This window comes from Mauremys mutica, chromosome 22 (assembly GCF_020497125.1).
Source record: "Mauremys mutica isolate MM-2020 ecotype Southern chromosome 22, ASM2049712v1, whole genome shotgun sequence".
NCBI lineage: Eukaryota > Metazoa > Chordata > Testudines > Geoemydidae > Mauremys > Mauremys mutica.
The window spans coordinates 4,538,784-4,556,660 of NC_059093.1; the positions used below are offsets into that span (position 1 = coordinate 4,538,784).

At 40.7% G+C, this 17,877-nt stretch overlaps 1 protein-coding gene across 7 annotated transcripts in view; it reads left to right on the forward strand.

Moving 5' to 3' along the window:
- Positions 1 to 17,877, forward strand: part of USP28 (ubiquitin specific peptidase 28) — a 52,944-nt gene that overhangs the window by 12,492 nt on the left and 22,575 nt on the right. For 5 of the 7 annotated variants that reach the window (XM_044997075.1, XM_044997074.1, XM_044997078.1 and 2 more), the window contains 13 exons: positions 1,714 to 1,846; positions 6,283 to 6,388; positions 7,167 to 7,329; positions 8,410 to 8,496; positions 9,123 to 9,260; positions 9,751 to 9,824; positions 10,920 to 10,996; positions 11,508 to 11,656; positions 13,833 to 13,960; positions 14,167 to 14,262; positions 14,517 to 14,696; positions 15,445 to 15,665; positions 16,020 to 16,090. In XM_044997075.1, coding sequence (XP_044853010.1) covers positions 1,714 to 1,846; positions 6,283 to 6,388; positions 7,167 to 7,329; positions 8,410 to 8,496; positions 9,123 to 9,260; positions 9,751 to 9,824; positions 10,920 to 10,996; positions 11,508 to 11,656; positions 13,833 to 13,960; positions 14,167 to 14,262; positions 14,517 to 14,696; positions 15,445 to 15,665; positions 16,020 to 16,090 — 1,623 coding nt within the window. Of the gene's footprint in view, positions 1 to 1,713; positions 1,847 to 6,282; positions 6,389 to 7,166; positions 7,330 to 8,409; positions 8,497 to 9,122; positions 9,261 to 9,750; positions 9,825 to 10,919; positions 10,997 to 11,507; positions 11,657 to 11,966; positions 12,043 to 13,832; positions 13,961 to 14,166; positions 14,263 to 14,516; positions 14,697 to 15,444; positions 15,666 to 16,019; positions 16,091 to 17,877 lie in introns of those variants that run through there. The other 2 variants (XM_044997076.1, XM_044997079.1) reach the window with 2 other exon arrangements.

Genomic DNA, 17,877 nt, shown 5'->3' on the forward strand with positions numbered 1-17,877 from the left:
GTTAGTATGCTTTGCGAAGATGCTGTGAATGTCATCGTTTTTCTGTTGAAAGGAAATCTCTGCTGACTTTGTCTTGTTGCATGCGCTGGTTCAAGCTTTAACCTGTATATGAGCTTTCTGTAAATAGCATTTAAACTCCAAATATTTGTTTGGCATTTGTAATATGCAGAGATTAGAATACTGCCTTGCTTGAGATGTTCAAAACTGGACTTGACAAAAGTAGTAGAATATGTGCTACAGAGAGCTATTCTGTCCACACAGGAGAATGGACCAAGTCACCTATTAAGTTATCCCCTGTCTAATTTCTGTTATTTTAAAGACATGAGAGGCCTATGTGGGTGGATACATGAATGCAGCGTATGATGTTATGGCTTGAAGGAAGTAACTCTTCTTTGGATTAATATCCATTCTTCTAAATTTTGAATCAAACTACAACAGGAGCAGTTCCCATACTTTTCCAGCAGTAGGCTTTAAGAACCTGTTCTGCAACTACAAGTATTATGCTGAGATGCTGTAATCATTTCCTGGAAACATTGAAATTTGGCTCAAGTGGGCTTTTTCATGTATGTACCGAAGCATAACCATAAATAAAAATGTGGGGTAAAATAAGTTTTCCTTCAGCTGAACAGTCTTCACAATTCTCCACAGCTGAAACAACCACCACAGACTTGCGGTTTGTACTTTCAGACTTGTGGTCGTTTTGCCAGAACTGGGAGCAGAACAGCATTTGCTATAAAGAGGCACATGAGAGGTCCTAGGTAGAAGAAGAAACACTTTCCTGGAAAGATCCCTACTATAAATCATAGTGTGCATTATAAATTGCAACAGAAACCTGGGAGGGAATGAAGGGTAATACAGCACTAATATTGTCTATTCTGGGACCACTGGAGTCTGTTGCCTTGAGGCCTGTCAGCCAGGAGGTGGCTGTTGCTGCTGGCTGTGCATGGAGACTTTGTTTAAAAAAGAAGGAATCTAACAAATAACAAAGTCCCCTTCAGTGTTTCTTCAAGTGGGAGTTGTAAAATATTGAATTAAATTCAGGGAATTAATTGATTACAGAGTTTTGGGGGGGGGGAAAAGCTTTTGGGTTGTAAATTTTAACATTGCTTTTTTTCCCTAAAACTAAATAGGTCTGTCTACCCGTGTTATTTTAAGTTCTTTCTCTTGTGATATGGGCTGTATGATCTGTGTTTCACATATGGTTCTTGTAGCTCCTTTACACATTCTTACAATTATAAAGCAATGCAGAGGGCCACACTCATGACTTCTTGAGGACACAGTGCTCCCACCCATTGATAAGGCCCCAGTAGAGTAAAATGCTTAGGCGTGTGCCTAACTTTAAGCACATAAATAGTCTCATTTCAGTGGGCTACTCACATGCTTAAAATTAAGTATGTACTTTAAAGTACCTTGCTGATATTAGAGCCTGTGAATGCTCTAATCACTTTTAAGGGAACCAGAGTTGACTGAATGACACTTAAGGGTATAGAATGAATGCTAATTATTTATCATCTGAGAAAATTTTCAGCTTTAAAATTTTAACTCCTTTTTGGCAGTCAGCTTTTCCCCATGGTTGGAGAAAGCTGACTTGGTGCCAGCGTGTTCTCTTTCATGTGGATGGTGTTGATTTTCATTCAGCTGTATATAAAAGAATCTGGAATAATGGGTACTTAGCTATTTCCACCCCCCTGCCCCTTTTTTTTCCCCTCTCAGGCTGCAAATGGTGACCTAACTGATGCAGTCAACTTCCTCACTGAGGAGCGTGTTAAAGAGCCAGGCCAGGAAGCAGTCGCTGTGGAACCATCTGACTGTGAAGGGAGTGCTGTGGGTAAAGAGCAACCCACCAGTAGGTGGTTAATTCTTATCTGGAATATTATGTGCATTCGTGGTCACGCTTTCTCAGAAAGTGATATGGGTTTATCATTGATAAGAAATTGCTGGGGGTGAAATTTATCCTGCTGGGCTACCACAAGACTTGTGCCCTATATAAGCCCTGTGACGGGTTAGATCACAGAACCCCCCCTTGGGAGCTGCCACCTGATGTGCCAAGACTACTTCCAAGTCCCTGCCAGCTTGGGACTCCAGCACCCTGTCTTGCTGAGCCAGACACTCCCGTCTGCTCCAACACAGACCCAGGGTCTGAATTACTTGCCCCAAAGCTGCAGGTTTACCTGAAAGCAGCTCACAGAAGTGTTCCTGTCTTTAACACTCAGCTGCCCAACTCCCAATGGGGTCTAAACCCAAATAAATCCGTTTTACTCTGTATAAAGCTTATACAGGGTAAACTCATAAATTGTTCACCCTCTATAACACTGATAGAGAGAGATGCACAGCTGTTTGCTCCCCCAGGTATTAATACATACTCTGGGTTAATTAATAAGTAAAAAGTTGCATAGGCCAGGTACAGCTCAGGAGGCGGGGTGTCCTTGCTATTTGAACCAATATCAGTCAAGTGAAGTGGTTAAGGAACATATAGGTTTAACAGGATTTGATGTTGCTGAAAATTGGTTCAGTTTTATGGACCTCTTTGTTAGACAGTGTTTATTTGTGTTGCACAGACATGTGCTAGACTCTTGGATATTTTTTTTTCTTTGTGCACTCATTGCTTTACAGCATACTCTTTCACATAACATATGGGTATGGCACAGTCGTGTAATTTTAGCAATAACAGCTTGCTTAGTAATTGTCAGCCCTACCTTGACACTCCCTAATTATTTTAATCTGATTCTCATTTATAAGATGATTTTCTTATTTATTTTCAAGCGGATGATATTTCTCATTAAGAGTGCTCTCTTGTGTGTTCAGTTGGGTTTTAATTCTGTGGCTCTCTTGTACTTCAGGCTTCTGGGATCAGGCTCTGAATGCCCAGAGTTTCTGAGAGTACTTCCACTTGGCTGACATTTTTTCCCAGGTCAAGTAAACACCTCTTAAGTGATTGGCAAAACGCCCTATCTTCCATGCCCATGAGTTGCATGGTAGAACCAGCAAACAGTGGTTGCTGATAACATACGGATAAGAAGGAAACAAAATAATTACCAAGTAAGGTCCTGCCACCCAACTGGAAGACTAGAACCTTATGGTCAGCACATAAAACACAGACGGGCTTATTGTACAGGATTAGAACAGTTTGGTGTCTGAAGGGCTTTGGCCAGGAGTGGGTCTAAGAAGCACTCATTGGGGAGGGCCTTGTAACTCAGGTAGCCAAAAGGAGCTTAATGTTTTCCATCCGTTTCTAGTATTCAACTATAACTAAAGCCTGGAATATAGTGCCATAAGCAGTACTCAGCATGCCGCTTGCCCAACTGCAGTGATTTTCATGTTTAAAATCAGTTGTCTGCTAAGAACTAACAGCTCTCCTGGAGCGTATGACCTTCTCTAATCACTCCCCCTGCTTTGGTAGCCTTTTGTGACCTTAAAGGCTAGTCTACACTGGCAAGGCTAAAGCTCTCCCAGCGCTCTAGAAAACCCACCTCCACAAAGGGCGAAGCTCCCAGCGCTGGGGCACTGTTTACACTGGCACCTTACAGTGCTGAAACTTGCTGCGCTCAGGGGGGTATTTTTTTCACCCCCCTGAGCGAGAAAGTTGCAGCACTGTTAATTGCCAGTGTAGAAAAGCCCTAAAGCACTCATACACCGTAGCATAGAGAACTGAGGATAGTTGTTAAGACATGTACTTCTTTCTACAAATACCTGTTAGCAGCCTGGGGAAACCAAATTCCTTCATTTAGTATTTTCTTGAGCATTTAAACCTAGTCTTTAAGCACTTTCTTTGAAGCTTGTGTTCCACTCTTTGATCGTTCCCACCCACTGAACAACCAGCTTCTTTTGTCACCAGAACTTCCTCGCTATCCAGTTTCTCTTTCGTCTAGAGAAGTAGTTCTTCATTCACTCACACATTTACCATTTTGAGCTTACTCCAGCCCCAAGTACCAGCAGGATAGTAGTCCTAAGTATCTGCGTGTGTGTCTGTACTATAAAATGATACTGATGTTAGAGCAACAGTGAGATACACAGCCACTAAGGGTAACATTTTCAGAAGCACCTGAGTGACTTAAGTGTCATGGTGCCCGTGCAAGTCAATAGGGTTTAGCTGATTTTGAAAATTTTAGCTGGAGCAACTGGTGGAGACAGGCTTTGATGTCATAAGGTAAATAGCCTGTGCCTCATCTGCATTATATATTACACAATTGCTATCACATGCACAGCTGTGTTGTTGATGTTAATTGATGTAAAATCACTGCTGATTTTTCCTTAGAAGGTAGCGTACTGCACTCTTTTCCTGGAAACAGATAAATGCCAAGAGCTGCTTTTTGCCAGAAGCATGGTTGGAAAGATAGTATCTGGCGGGGGCAGGGAGCCATGCTTCACATATCAACAGATCAAATAAGTATTTTTAACTTCTGGGAGGGGCTTACTTCACCACATTTCAACAGGTTCTTGCTGCTCAGCAGCTAAATCTGTTTAGTGTTACTGCACAGCTGAGTAATGCTACTGACAGCTAGAGCACCTAGACAGTAGGCCAGATGACATTTTCCCGACAGATTACTGTGAACTAGGAGTCTGAATAATTGGAAATTGTTTTTAAAAGCAATTACATGCTTTGAAAACAAAACAAAACACCCAAGTATAAATATAAGCTAAAATATAAGGAAGCTTATATAGATATATAAATCTAAACGTACAAGTACCTGGAAAGAATTTCCTTTAATCATGTAAAAGACAAATATGCTGCACAAACAATGCATTTCCTAATTGAGCTGCCTGTTATGCACTAAGCAGGTTTATAAAATAAGAAGCACCATACTCAGGAGTAGCTGGGGGGCCAGTCAATTACATTTTATTCTGCTTTTTAAGGCCCATCTGTTTCAAAACGGCTGCTTTCTTCGCTCTCTTATTCCCAAATAGGTGGCAAACAAAGTGATCTTGTAATTGGCTGAGCATTCACAAGACTCAGTATGGGACCAATGGTACACAATGTCTGACTTGAATTTGATTCCAAGTCTTTGCACAAAATGTTAACAAACTAAACCGCTTTACTTCTTAAAGCCATTTCAGTAACTAACACTGGGAGAGTAATAATTAATGAAGAGGACTGGTTGCTAATACAGAACAATCTAGATTGCTTGCTAAACTGAGTGCAAGCAAACAATATGTGTTTTGATAAAGCCAATTGAAATGTATATATCTTGGAACAAAGATTTTAGGCAGGGGAGGTGTTCTGGGAAGCAGTGAGTCTAAAAAAGAGTTGGAGGTTGTGGTGGATAATCAGCTGCACATGAACTTCTAATGTGACGCTGTGGCCAATAGGTCTAAAGGAATCCTTGGATGTACAAACAGGGGAATCTCAAGTAGGAGTAAAGAGGTTATTTTACCTCTGTATTTTGCACTGGTGCGACCGCTTTTGGAAAACTGTGTCTAGTTTTGGTGTCCATAGTTAAGAAAGGATGTTGATAAATTGGAGAGGGTTCAGAGAAGAACCACAAGAATGATTAAAGGATTAGAGAAAACACCTTGGAGGTATAGACTCAAGCAGATCAATCTGTTTACCCTAACAAGAGAAGGTTAAGGGGTTGATTACAGTCTAAAAGTACCTACATGGGGGACAAATGTTTAATAACAGGTTCTTCAATCTATCTTAGAAAGGTATAACATGATTCAATGGCTGAAGTTGAAGCTAGACAAATTCAGACTGGAAATAAGACCTACATTTTTACTAGTGAGGGTCATTAACCATTGGAACTATTACCAAGGATTGTGATGGATTCTCCAACATGAACAATTTTTAAATCAAGATTGAATATTTTTTAAAATATATGATTTAAGATTTATTTGAGGGGGAAAGTCCTGTGGTTTACAAGAGGTCTGACTAGATCACTGCAATAATCCCTTCTGGCCTTGGAATCTGTGACTCTGTGGTACTAAGAACTTTAATTAAGGCTTTCACTTTGTTTCCTTTTGTTAGACCAGTCCAAACTGCTTCTTATCCGCTTCCCATATCCTAATCAAGGTGTAAGGAAATCCTGGTCTTTCAGTAGCACCGTGCAGTGCACACCTTTTTCTCAGCTTACTGCTAGATTGTAGAGTATTTGTTTTTTAAACTAAAGAAACATGGAGTTAATTTAATTTTTCAGCAGAAAGTTGTGATATTTCTGCAATTTGATTTAATTGCATTAATGTAGCAAAATTGTGTTAACGTTATTTGGTCCTTGGCCTTCCCCCCGAACCCCCCCAAATGTTTCACTGCTTCTAGTGCAAAACTGATAACTCCACTTCAATTTCCAGATGTGATTGATCTAACTCCTGATAACAAAGATGACCTCCAGGCAGTCATTGCTCTCAGCTTCCTGGAGTCTCTGGAAGTTCAAGGAGTGCAAAGAGATGCTAACAGGTCAGTGAATGTAGATGTTGTTTTTTGTTCTTTGCTTCTACGTGGCCCCTGGGGCTTTATGCAGAGTGCGTTCTTATCAACTGTAAAACAAATGTTATTCATTCAACTAAAGAGAGCTTAGTGATGTTGGAAGGTGCTTGGACTATCACCCTCTGGGGACTGTCGCCAAGGTACTTTTTATCTGACTTGGACAGACTGCTTTTGTGGCAGTGTACCACAATACCACACTGAAGGCTAGTTATCTTCATGGCCAGTCCTGTCCCTGCCACCTGTACCGATGTGACCAATGTAGAGGCTTTTGTGGCACTTATCCACTAAGAACAGTACTGAGGCCTCCTGCATCAATTTCATTTTACATAGGTTACTAAACAGCCATTCCCTTTTCCCTTTTTAACTGGGTTGCATTTGTTGAGTTTATCTCCATTACTAACAAACAGAATATGCTCTGTCTACAAATCTCACATGTAGGTCTATAAAAAAAAATGCTTGTAGTATTGTTACCCATTCCACCCCCACAGCCCCTCCACGCCTTATTTGAATCACCCACCTACCTCTCATCTTTAAGAATGGAAGCTCTGTGAGGCAGGTGGGATGGCTATGAGTATCTATCAGCACAATGGGGCCCTGATCTGTAATTCCTTTTGTCTTGTTCTGTTGTGGTTACTTGACTAGCCAAGCTTACATACCAAAATGAGTTTGTGTCCCCTTTAAAAGGCTGTCAAGACTCTCATGTGATGCTTCGTTACAATGTGATGTTTGCATACTTGTCCCCTGACAGAGCCCACAAAGCAAATGCTGCTGAAAACAAAAATCGCTCCAAAAGGAAACGGTGTGAAGTCTGGGGAGAGAATCCCAAGCAGAATGACTGGAGGAGAGTGGATGACTGGCCTGTTGGCATGAAGAACATTGGAAATACCTGCTGGTTTAGTGCAGTCATTCAGGTAATGCAGTGGTAGCAGTAATACTTTACCCTTTTGTAATGCCTGCTATCTTAGGGTCAAAATGTGCATTTCATGCAATTAAATAAGCTTTGCAGCACCTCCATGATGGAAGTAATGTCCTCTTTTTGCAGGTGGGCAAATGTTGGCACAGAGAGGTTAGTTGACTTTCAAGGTCACAGTGAGCCAGCTAGCTATTCTGTATTTCCCCATATTCTTTTCAGTAACTTCACATTAATATAAAAAGAAAAACTGGGTGTCTTCACCCTGGGATGCAGTTTTTTTGGAGACTTCCATTACAGAACTAAGATTTGAGAGCAGATTGTGCAGGCCCACCCAGTTTCTACTTCACATTTTAAACAAAAATGATCTAAAGTGTGAGTTTCTTTGTGTGGCAGCATATTTTACTCTGATCCTGTTCAAAAACAGCAGCCAAGTAGTCAGAGCAAAAGTGAGAAACAGAAAAAAGGCTATATAAATATATCCACGTATTTATTATTATTTACAAATGTGTGTTCTGTGTCATGGTGCAATGGTAAAATACTTCTTGAATGACAAAAACCAGACTGGTAAAGTGATGATAATGTAATTTTACCGGAGTGAACGCTGGCTCCACAGCATATGGTGTATCAGATTCCAGTTAATGGAGTACAGTGGCTTAGATGCCTGAACTAATAAGAAACTAGACTGGGTGCATTATTAGCGATTATTATTAGTGATTAGTAAAATGAGAAGAGACAGCAGAAAGAAGAACCAAACACACTTACTTCTTCGGGCTCTTTTTACATCAGCAGATAAGTATCGGGAGTGGGAAGAACTCTCCTTACTCTTTCCCAAAAGGTTTCTCTTAATTTACTTGAAAAATTTAGTTGGGAGGGAGAGAGGGAATTGAGTCTTGGGGAAAGGCAGAGCTGTTAAAGGTTTTACTTCTTAAGGAGAAAGTCACTGAAGAATTTGGGGGTGAGGAAGGAAAACATACAGTCTGCAAAGAATGACATGGACTTGGCAAATGAAGATGAGACCCAAGTCCAGACTTGAGTTGACCAGCCAGGACAGTCTCTCTTAACCCTTTTTTCCTTTCAGTCTCTCTTCCAGCTGCCGGAATTTCGTAGGCTGGTCCTTAGTTATTCTCTCCCGCAAAGCATGCTTGAGAATTGTCGAAGTCGCAGTGTAAGTTCTCCTGGAAACGCCTGGCTCTTCCCCGGGGATTCTGGCAGTTTGTATTGGTGACTATAAAAAGTGACTTGCTGCTTGTAGACAAGGGTGGGAAATTGCTCTTGAGGATAATGAGTTATTACAGAAATGGTTGAAAGTTTCTCCTATAACTTTTCTCAAAAACTAGGAACTGCAGAGAGAGTGGAAAATCTGTGCCTTGTTAATCTGTTTTGGTGACTCCAGAAATTCAGGACATGTTTCCTCTCAGTCTCCCCCCTACCTCCCCTTAATACCCCAAGTCTCTAGCGCAAGTCTGAACTTCAGAATATTAGAGTACAGCTTGGCCGCCTTATTCTAGATGCCATATTACTTCTGGCACCTCTCCTGATCCCAGATTTCCCACTTTGAGGAACCATTGCAAATCCTTCAGTTCTCCCATGTACTTGACTCGTGATCAGATCTGCTTTCAAGAAAGATCCTTGCATCATGAGGAAGGAGATAGGGGTTCCTAACACAAGTTGGTCTCTTCTGAGACTGTCCATTATATTAACGTTCCTTGTGCTGGCCCTGTTAATTTACCTCTTCATGTATGTCTCCTACTTTTGTTGAGCAGTAGACTATTGTGCTCTCTTCTTTTCTAGGAAAAGAGAAATATTGCATTCATGCAGGAACTTCAGTGTCTCTTTGCTTTAATGCTGGGGACACATCGTAAATTTGTAGACCCCACTGCATCACTGGAACTTTTAAAAGGCGCATTTAAATCAGCTGACGAACAGCAGGTAAAATGGATACAATGCCTCTTGGCTTTCCCCAGAACAGCCCTAGCAAAGATATATTAAACAGTCATGTGTCATTTAATGCTACTATAATTCCAAATGCTTGCCTGTCTGTTTCACCTGACAGTGTGTGTAAAACCCTCTCTTAAAGATACATGACAGGGAAAGGCACATACATACCAAAAAGACAGTTAAATAGCCAATGTGAAATTTGTCCCTTCACTGCTATCGGAGTTGCTGCTGGGGACCACCAGATTTGAAACGTGACTTCTTCTCCATGTCCCCAGGATAGTTTCCTCTGACTTAGTACAGTGCTGGATAAAGTGTTCATCTTTGACCTAGAATAGTGGTAATAACACCAACTTGTATAGCTCATTCACATGGTTAGAGATACCACAATCATTTTGTGAGTATATTTGAAAAAGTGTGAGATTTTAATAAAACCTGCTTCTTGGTAGAATCTTTCACTCTCTAATTTCTGGCTCTCTTTTAGCAAGATGTGAGCGAAGTCACACACAAGCTTCTGGATTGGCTAGAGGATGCATTCCAGCTGTCTGTGAATGTAAAGTGAGTTTTTATGTTTTGGGTTGTTTTTACTTATTGCCCAGAAAAATAGATTTTTAATTAGACTATTTGGCTAATAGATGCTAGAGTTTAAATTAATATTTTAGGCAAACCAAGAAACCATTTCTTCACTGCACCAGTCAGGATAATCCCTTTTCAGCATTCTGTGTTTGCATCAGCATTTCTTGCCTAGGTAGGTGCTTTTATTCAATGCAGTTGTGACCTACAGAGTACATAAGTTTTTATGGAACTCTTCAACAAGGATTATTCACCAGGTAATAAACCCCATATTGTATTGTTCAGAGTTGTTACAGACGGTGCTCTAAATGTATATTGAATAGTGCATTAATCTGTAGTGTGATAGTTACAATTATAATAAAAGGTCTTGACATGTACAGGGTCACGCTGTATGAAAAGCTGCTGCTTTTTACACTTAAATAACTGTTGATGATTTTTTTAAGTGCAGAAGAGTAATTTTTTTGTCCGTAAGGATAAACTGGTATGTTAAAAAAGCATAACTTGAGTTCTGAGTGCAAACTTATCCAGAACCAGCAATTATGGGTTAGAATAGAGGTCAAGTATCCAGGACTCCTGGGTTGCAGTCTTGATTCTGCCACTAGCTTACTCTGTAACCTGATCTAGGCAAGTCACTCCCACCTCTGTGTTACCTATCTACATAAAAGGGATGATGATATTTACAAAAGCATCTTGGGATCCTTCTAAAGGCACTTTTAAAATGTAGAGTATAGTTATCAGTATTACTACAAATTGGTGGCTTTCTCTTCTTTTGGTTTGTTTGTTTTTAGGCACAAAGCCCCAGGCCGAGGTTTAGCTGTTAAATTTAAGTCAATTTTAATACCTTGTGGCCTAAAAAAAAAAAAAAAGCATATGTAATATTTATTAGTTGAGGATTTAAACACACACCACCTATTCCCTCATAGCTTGGGTTTTGGGCCATTTTTGCTACCTTTTTCTCCAGTTATATTAATGTTGGTATGTTTTGCTGATGCCATCAAAATAAAAATTCTAATATATATGTATTCTTGTGAAGGCAAGTGTAACTCACCCATATGCTCCCTTTTCTGTCTAACAAAACAGCAGCCCTCGAGACAAATCAGAAAACCCAATGGTGCAACTCTTCTATGGGACTTTCTTGACTGAAGGGGTCCATGAGGGTAAGTTAGAGATTTTTGGTTTTACATTTAACTCTTTTTTTGAGTGGTTTGATTGTTGCTGTAGTGTAGATCTATGATATGATTTGTGACATTGTGTGTTGTTGCAGTTTCTTGGTGAGATTGTGTGTCTGGTTCTTTGCTAGTACAATAGGTGTACAGATAAGATTATCTTTATATAGTTGTCCTAGAGCTGGTGAATATAATGTAAAGTCTGTTTTCCAAAGGGTAGTATCCTCTATTAAATACTCACCGTCATGAGCATAGATGTGTAAAGGGTCTCACCTCTAGAGAAGAGAGACATAGGGGCCTAATTTCTCTACTGTGATGACATGTCTAACCTGCCTGCCTGATGAAAGATCTTGGGTGACTTGTTGCAAATCCCGTGGAGTGTTACAGGCTGTTGTTTTGGTAGGAAACATATAGTTGTATATGCTAAAATAAGCTAGAGAGGAGAGAGTATTTTGTTGTTGTTTTAAGGTGGTTTATATTTTTTTCCTTCCCCTTTATTCAGGCAAAACCTTTTCTAAGATAGAGACCTTTGGCCAGTATCCCCTTCAGGTAAACGGTTATCGGAACTTGAACGAATGTTTGGAAGGGGCCATGGTAGAAGGGGAGATTGAGCCACTACCTTCTGATCAATCAGTGAAGTATGGACAAGAGGTTGGTTCCATGTATTATTTGCTCTTCTCCAAAGGATGCAGTCAGTGTAGTGCAGGGAGGTCCTATTGTATCCTGGTAACTTAAAATGGTGACTGTAAACATTCCCTCTTCACCAAATGTAAAACGTTTTGTGGTCAGTCTGTTAAATGTACATTAATGTTAAATGTGAGTTGATATCTAAGCCACCAAGCCCTAGTTTATTTGTAAAGACATTGTTGTCCAATGTAACTTACTCCAGGAGTTTACCCTTTTAAAAAGGCGCCTGCTTCTGATGTGTAAGTGTGATAAAGTCTCTCTCTTTCTATTGAAGCCTACCTGTACCTGAGTAGGGGAGAACCACTGCCTCCATATTTTCGGAGGGTAAAAGTACAGTGCTTAACTCTATGGTATGCCATTTGGAATTTGTATTTTTTCTCCCTGTTATAGTGTGCATTTTTCTCTCCTGTTGTAACTCTTAACCTTCTGCCTGTGCTGATAATTTTTTTCCTTTTTTTAATTACTCAAATCATGAGTCAATCATAAGCTGCTTAACTTTGCAACAAAGTAAAAGGTTAAGATACACCCATTGCATTCAGCCTCACTTTATAGATAAAAGCAATGAGAAAATTAGACTACAGAGAAGGTCAGCTAAAATGATGGAAGGAATCATGTGATGTGAAGGCAGACTGAGGGAAATTAGCTTGTAGGCCATGTTAAAAAGGTGCTGGAAGATAACACTAAAGAGATGTTTACAAAAGTTGGTGGTAAAAGGGGGAGGGGGAAAGAAGTTTCACTCATTAGATGAGCGCCTGACAGATGAATTGCAGTGACTTGAATTAAAAAAGGAAAAAGAGGTTCGACTTCAGGATGAGCTTGTTTTAAGGCCCATCTACCTTTGGAATCAACTGCCTGATTTTGGTGATTGCTGCTCCTGTGTTAGAGCCACACAGACACAGTTGAAGCAGACTTCTGGTAGGATTGGTATTGTGCAAAATCTTAGGCAGTGTGAGCAAGATGGAGCTAAACAGGTGATAGGAGAGGTCCATGGCTTTTAGTTCCTTTAAATGGTTAACTAAAAAGTAGGGGAAAGTGTCTCAAACAAGGACATAAGTCAAGGACTGTCCCTTTTAATTTTAAGAGATGTAATTGGAAAATCTGTGCTCATTAATTTAACTTCCCAGGATATCGTGACTAGAGGACTTCATGATAGGGGACATGGAAAATAAAGTGCATTTTATCTTTTGAGACCTTAGGTGAGTGTTTTGAAGCCTGATATACAGCAGGATTAACTAGAAATCTGTGTCTTTACCTTGATAGCAGGTGTATAAACATTTCTCTTCTGTTGTTGTTTGAGGATGTTTGGTTGACTTTTCTCAAAAGGGTCATGATAAATGACAGCTTCCCTCTGTGTACATTAATATTGGCCCTCACTGCCAATATTATTGGTGCATTTTGACTCCGCGGATGAACCATTATGTTCTGGATTTCTGAGATGGATCTTTCTGAGCAGTATGATTTTAGTGTACTATCGGATCCCAAAAGGGGGAGGGTACTGTCTGTCTTGCACTGCGTTAGAATGCATGAAATATTCTGCTGGCAATGGATGTTAGAAATACTCTTGAAAGCTGGGCGCCAGGGAAAGTATAAAGGCAACTACGAATAACCTTTTCAATGTGGCACTTAGAGCAGCACACCAAATACTGAGAAGTTGGTCTGTCGTCTGTGCCTCTTAAGCTAAACAGTTTCCGAATAGACCAAGAGAGGAGTTGAGTGCACAGAGATTGGTTAAGGGCTGCTATTTGTTGATGTTCTTTGTGTGCCAGCAGCACTGTGAAGTAACGCTCCCTCTCCGTGGGCCTACATACATTGTTTCAGTGTAGCATTTGCCAACTTATTCTAAATTCGCTCCTTGACTAAATGGTAGTCTATCAATCTGAGTGCCCTGGGCATCAAATATTGACTTTTTGGATATTATTTAACTATGTTTTGTATGGTGAAGGTCTAAAATGGAAGTGGAAGTCTTATATTTTGTAAAATTAGGCTTTCTAAATAGCAACTCATATTGATTTAGATCACACTTTGTATGTATAAGGGAAGAAAGTTATTGGGGGGCAGAATTACTTGTTGATATAAAATGTGCCATTCATCAGTCCTCTCAAAACCTGTGCCCTCGTTGGGGCATTTCTGTTTGTTACAGCGCTGGTTTACAAAGCTCCCGCCGGTGTTAACCTTTGAACTCTCCCGGTTCGAGTTCAATCAGTCACTAGGGCAACCAGAGAAGATTCACAACAAGCTAGAATTTCCCCAGATTATTTATATGGACAGGTGAGATTTTACAAGGTTGTTGTATTTCAAAACTGATTCCTCACACTTTGCTCTGTTTTATTCTAACTAGAGAAATAGAGAGGCGGGTGGGTCTGTGAGCAGGGAAATGTTAAAATGTATGCATAGGAGAGACCGTGCAGAGCTTAGAGGTATACAAATCTCACTCAGTCACTTTTTTTTGGGGGGGGGGGGTGCTATTTGTTTAGGTATTTGTACAGCAGTAAAGAGATTATTCAAAGGAAGAGAGAGGAGACCAGGAAGTTGAGGAAGCAAATCGCAATTCTGCAGCAGAAATTGGAAAGGTAAGCAGCCAACTCCCTCCCCCTCGAGTTGGTGTTTTTCTCTTTAAACAAGGCATGAAATTGAAAATGAGCTATTTGTGTTCAAGAGCTTAATTTAAGTAACACCACAGTTAGTTATTAGTATAACCAGCAACTACTAGGCATTAATATTTGATAATAAATATGGCTTGCTCATACTATTTTCCTCTCTCTGTAAAATGAGTTGTGTGAGGATTCAGTTAACAGACCTCTGCTGTCTTGCTTCTGTTCTTTAGATACATGAAATATGGCTCTGGCCCAAGCCGCTTCCCATTACCTGACATGCTGCAGTATGTTCTTGAATTTGCCAGTACAAAGCTACCTTTAGTTGTTCCCTCTGCTCAGGACCCTCAGATGACTCCTGCACAGTTCCCAGCTGAGTGCTGTGGTCTGAATGAACCTCTGCAGCAAAATAGGTGAGGAAAGAAAAAAGTTGGTTGGCTAAAGAAAGAGCTTTCACCTTTTGAGCTACAGAGTCCTGGATCATTGCTCCAGGAGCTGTTGTTGTATGGTTTAGTTGTCTAGGCACTCAGGACCTTGGGGATGTGTGGTATGAACACCAACACAGATAGTCCCTGCTTTTGAGTATCCTGCTCCCAGATGGGTGCTACCAATCTGTGCAGCTATCACTGCATCCAGTTTGTGCTTTTTTCCTCTCCAGAAACAAAGTCAAGCTGCTAGGTTTAAGCAGTAATCTTGAGATAAATTATGTGAACTCTGCACAGTGTAGTAATCTTTTGTTTTGTTTCATCAGCCAGTAAAATAGTGCAATATTGAATTATCACAAATCTGCCCAGCATGGTTGGCTTGCGCTCTAAATTTAAGCAAACAAGTAAATGAGTTCTCTGGTAAAATGGGAAGAAATTGTCAGTGCTATGGATTGTGGCTCTGTGCTTCACTGTGGAGCCCTGTAAGAACTCGAGCTTTTACATCACCTCTTGTCTTGGGATCCGGTCTTCTCAGAAGTGACTGCACTTTAATAAGCTTATAGACTACCAAACTCTTTCCTGACTAGTGAATAAGTATAAGCCTGGCATCATCTGGGATGGAAACTTGCTTGTTCAGATCATGAATATTTTTTTAAAGCAATGTGAACTTGAGTATGCTCTCTGGAACCAGCAGCCTGAATAATATGTCCATCAATATGTGGCTTTTGCTTCATAGTGTATTAGAAACAGAAAGTACTGAGAACACTGATGGTACAACATCCACTCTGATAAACCCTCCGTCTCAGCAAGAATTAATGAGCAAGCCGCCCCAGCCCTCCTGTTTACCAACAGAAATGCCTGAATGTCCAGCTCCTCGTGTGGTCACTGAGGAGGAGATGAGCCTAGTTAGGACGTGCCTGCAGCGATGGAGGAGCGAGATTGAGCAGGACATCCAAGGTTGGCCCCAAGTATTTATTGTGCATTTCAGGCTTTTGCTAAGCTAAATTCCCTCTGGTAGCTTCAACTGGATAACTCCTGAACCATGCTCCACCCCAGAGGTGGCTGCTTTTCAGCAGTGAGTGTAGAAATAATCCTTATATGTAATGTGATGTCCAGTATACACACAGGGCCCTGGTCTATCATAAGATAAGCATGCACAACTTTCTATTAACTTCTGTGGTAGTAACAGCATGATTGTATCCGAGGGCAGGCATGGGCCTGTGTTCTGATTACCTCTGTGCTCCCATGTGTTTGGAGTGAAGGGGGCATTATCTAAACAAAGTTGATGATAGGTGTTGTTCTTCTCAATAGATCTGAAGGACTGTATTACCAGAATCAATCAATCCATTGGTCAAATGTATGGTGACCCTGTCCTCCGTCAGGTAGGAAGTGTGGCTTTGTTAGGTTTTCATATAGGGGCTCATTAAAATGATACAGTGCTACTGGTGTGTGCCTATAGGTCACATTAATATTAGGAGAAGTTGCATGCATGTATGTGGGGGGTGGGGAGTGTTTCTAAATGTTTTGCCAAGTTAGCTTTGAAACAAAACACATGCCTTTCTGAGGAGGGAAATAACTTATTTAAAATGGTGTTCTTAGTAGGTGAATAATAGGATCCATGGACCTAAAAACAAACTGAACATAATGCATTTAATATAATCTTAGATAAACACGTCACTGTCAGTTTCTCCCATTAGCACTTGGGCACCTGCACGTGCTAAGATGAATTTTGTAGAGTCATAAATATCTGGATTGGTCAAAGATCCTGAAGGATGAACTCCCTGTGTCACTGCAGGGGAGCAGGGTAGTCATGCCCTACTATGTTTACCAGTTGAAAAATGCCCGTTGTATAATATGAAATCCAAGTTGGTGGTGGTCAGTTTACTTTTTCTGCTTTAGCATATTTCAAAGATTCCCCAGGAAAATTTTGTTTTAAAAAAATGTAAGGATTTTCAAGAAATAGGTTTTTTTTCCCCCTTAGCTTTCTTGATGAAATCTGAGGTAAACTCTAGCCTTTATTTTGCTGCCCTTTCCCTTTAGTATGTAACAGGTCAGCCCCTTTGTGTGTTCTCGGTTATAGAGAGCTGATTTCTCGGTGCAAGCTGGCCTGGCTTAGGGCTCAGAACTCTTCTCTCTGCTGCATCGCACTTTGTAGTTCTACCTACCTACGTGACATTGCCTCAGTAGATCCCTGATGCAAGATCTCTTGCCCTGCCACTCGGTGACTGGACCTGTTTCAAAGCTGTTGGGGATGAGGCAAGAGGTAGTGTGGGAATGAGCTCTCTTCCAGTTTTCTAGAACCAAGAGTCCAGAAACTCCTCCACTGCCAGCTGTCTCATGTCTGTGCATTTCAGCCTCAGTGGATGCAGAATCTAGTCCTCTCCCTGTATTAGGATTAGAGTTTTAAAAAGGGGATTGTCATTAGCTTTTTCTTGTTTTGTATTTGGACTTTTTCTGACAATTACATTTTCTGTGCCTGGGGAAAGTGTTCAGATTTCATTACTTCTGTCCTTGACCTAATATTTCTATCAAGTCACCTTCACTGTGGATGCCTTGCAATGTATGACACCTTAGATAGGCAATTGTTTCATCTGTCCACCAGCCAGGAACTGCATTGCCAGTAAATACTGCAAACAAATAATAAAGGCTTTCCAGCAAGAACTGGCCTAGGAATGAGCCTGGATCTTGGGCCCACGTAAGCTGAAGGGGACTTTGTCAGACCAAGAGGGCCTTCTAGGTCTTTGCCTGAGAAGTCTCTGATCTATTGGAGAAAGAGCCAGTCATGTGGTTCTGAGTCTGAGCCTATCTGCAGAAGAACTTCTTGCATCCACCACGGCATGAGGTCTCTGAATCTTTACCTGCGTGTAGAACAGCCAGTTACTGAGAGTCTTAGGCTCTTCTTGGATTCATTTGTTTCTGTATCAAACAACAGGAAGCATAGGCTGAACAGGCATCTGAAAGTTACACACCTGTCCTCTGAATCTGGTTCCAGTTATTCCCTAGTGCAGATGACTACCTTACAGCCTGTAAGACCAAAGATAATAGGGATTTAGATATAAGATGCTTAGATCATTTATTGGAACCTGAGTGTTCAAGGAGGATTGATAGGTGTCCTCATACTTGTCAGATTCCCAAGATCTGAGAGTGATGAAGTATCCTCTGATCCATG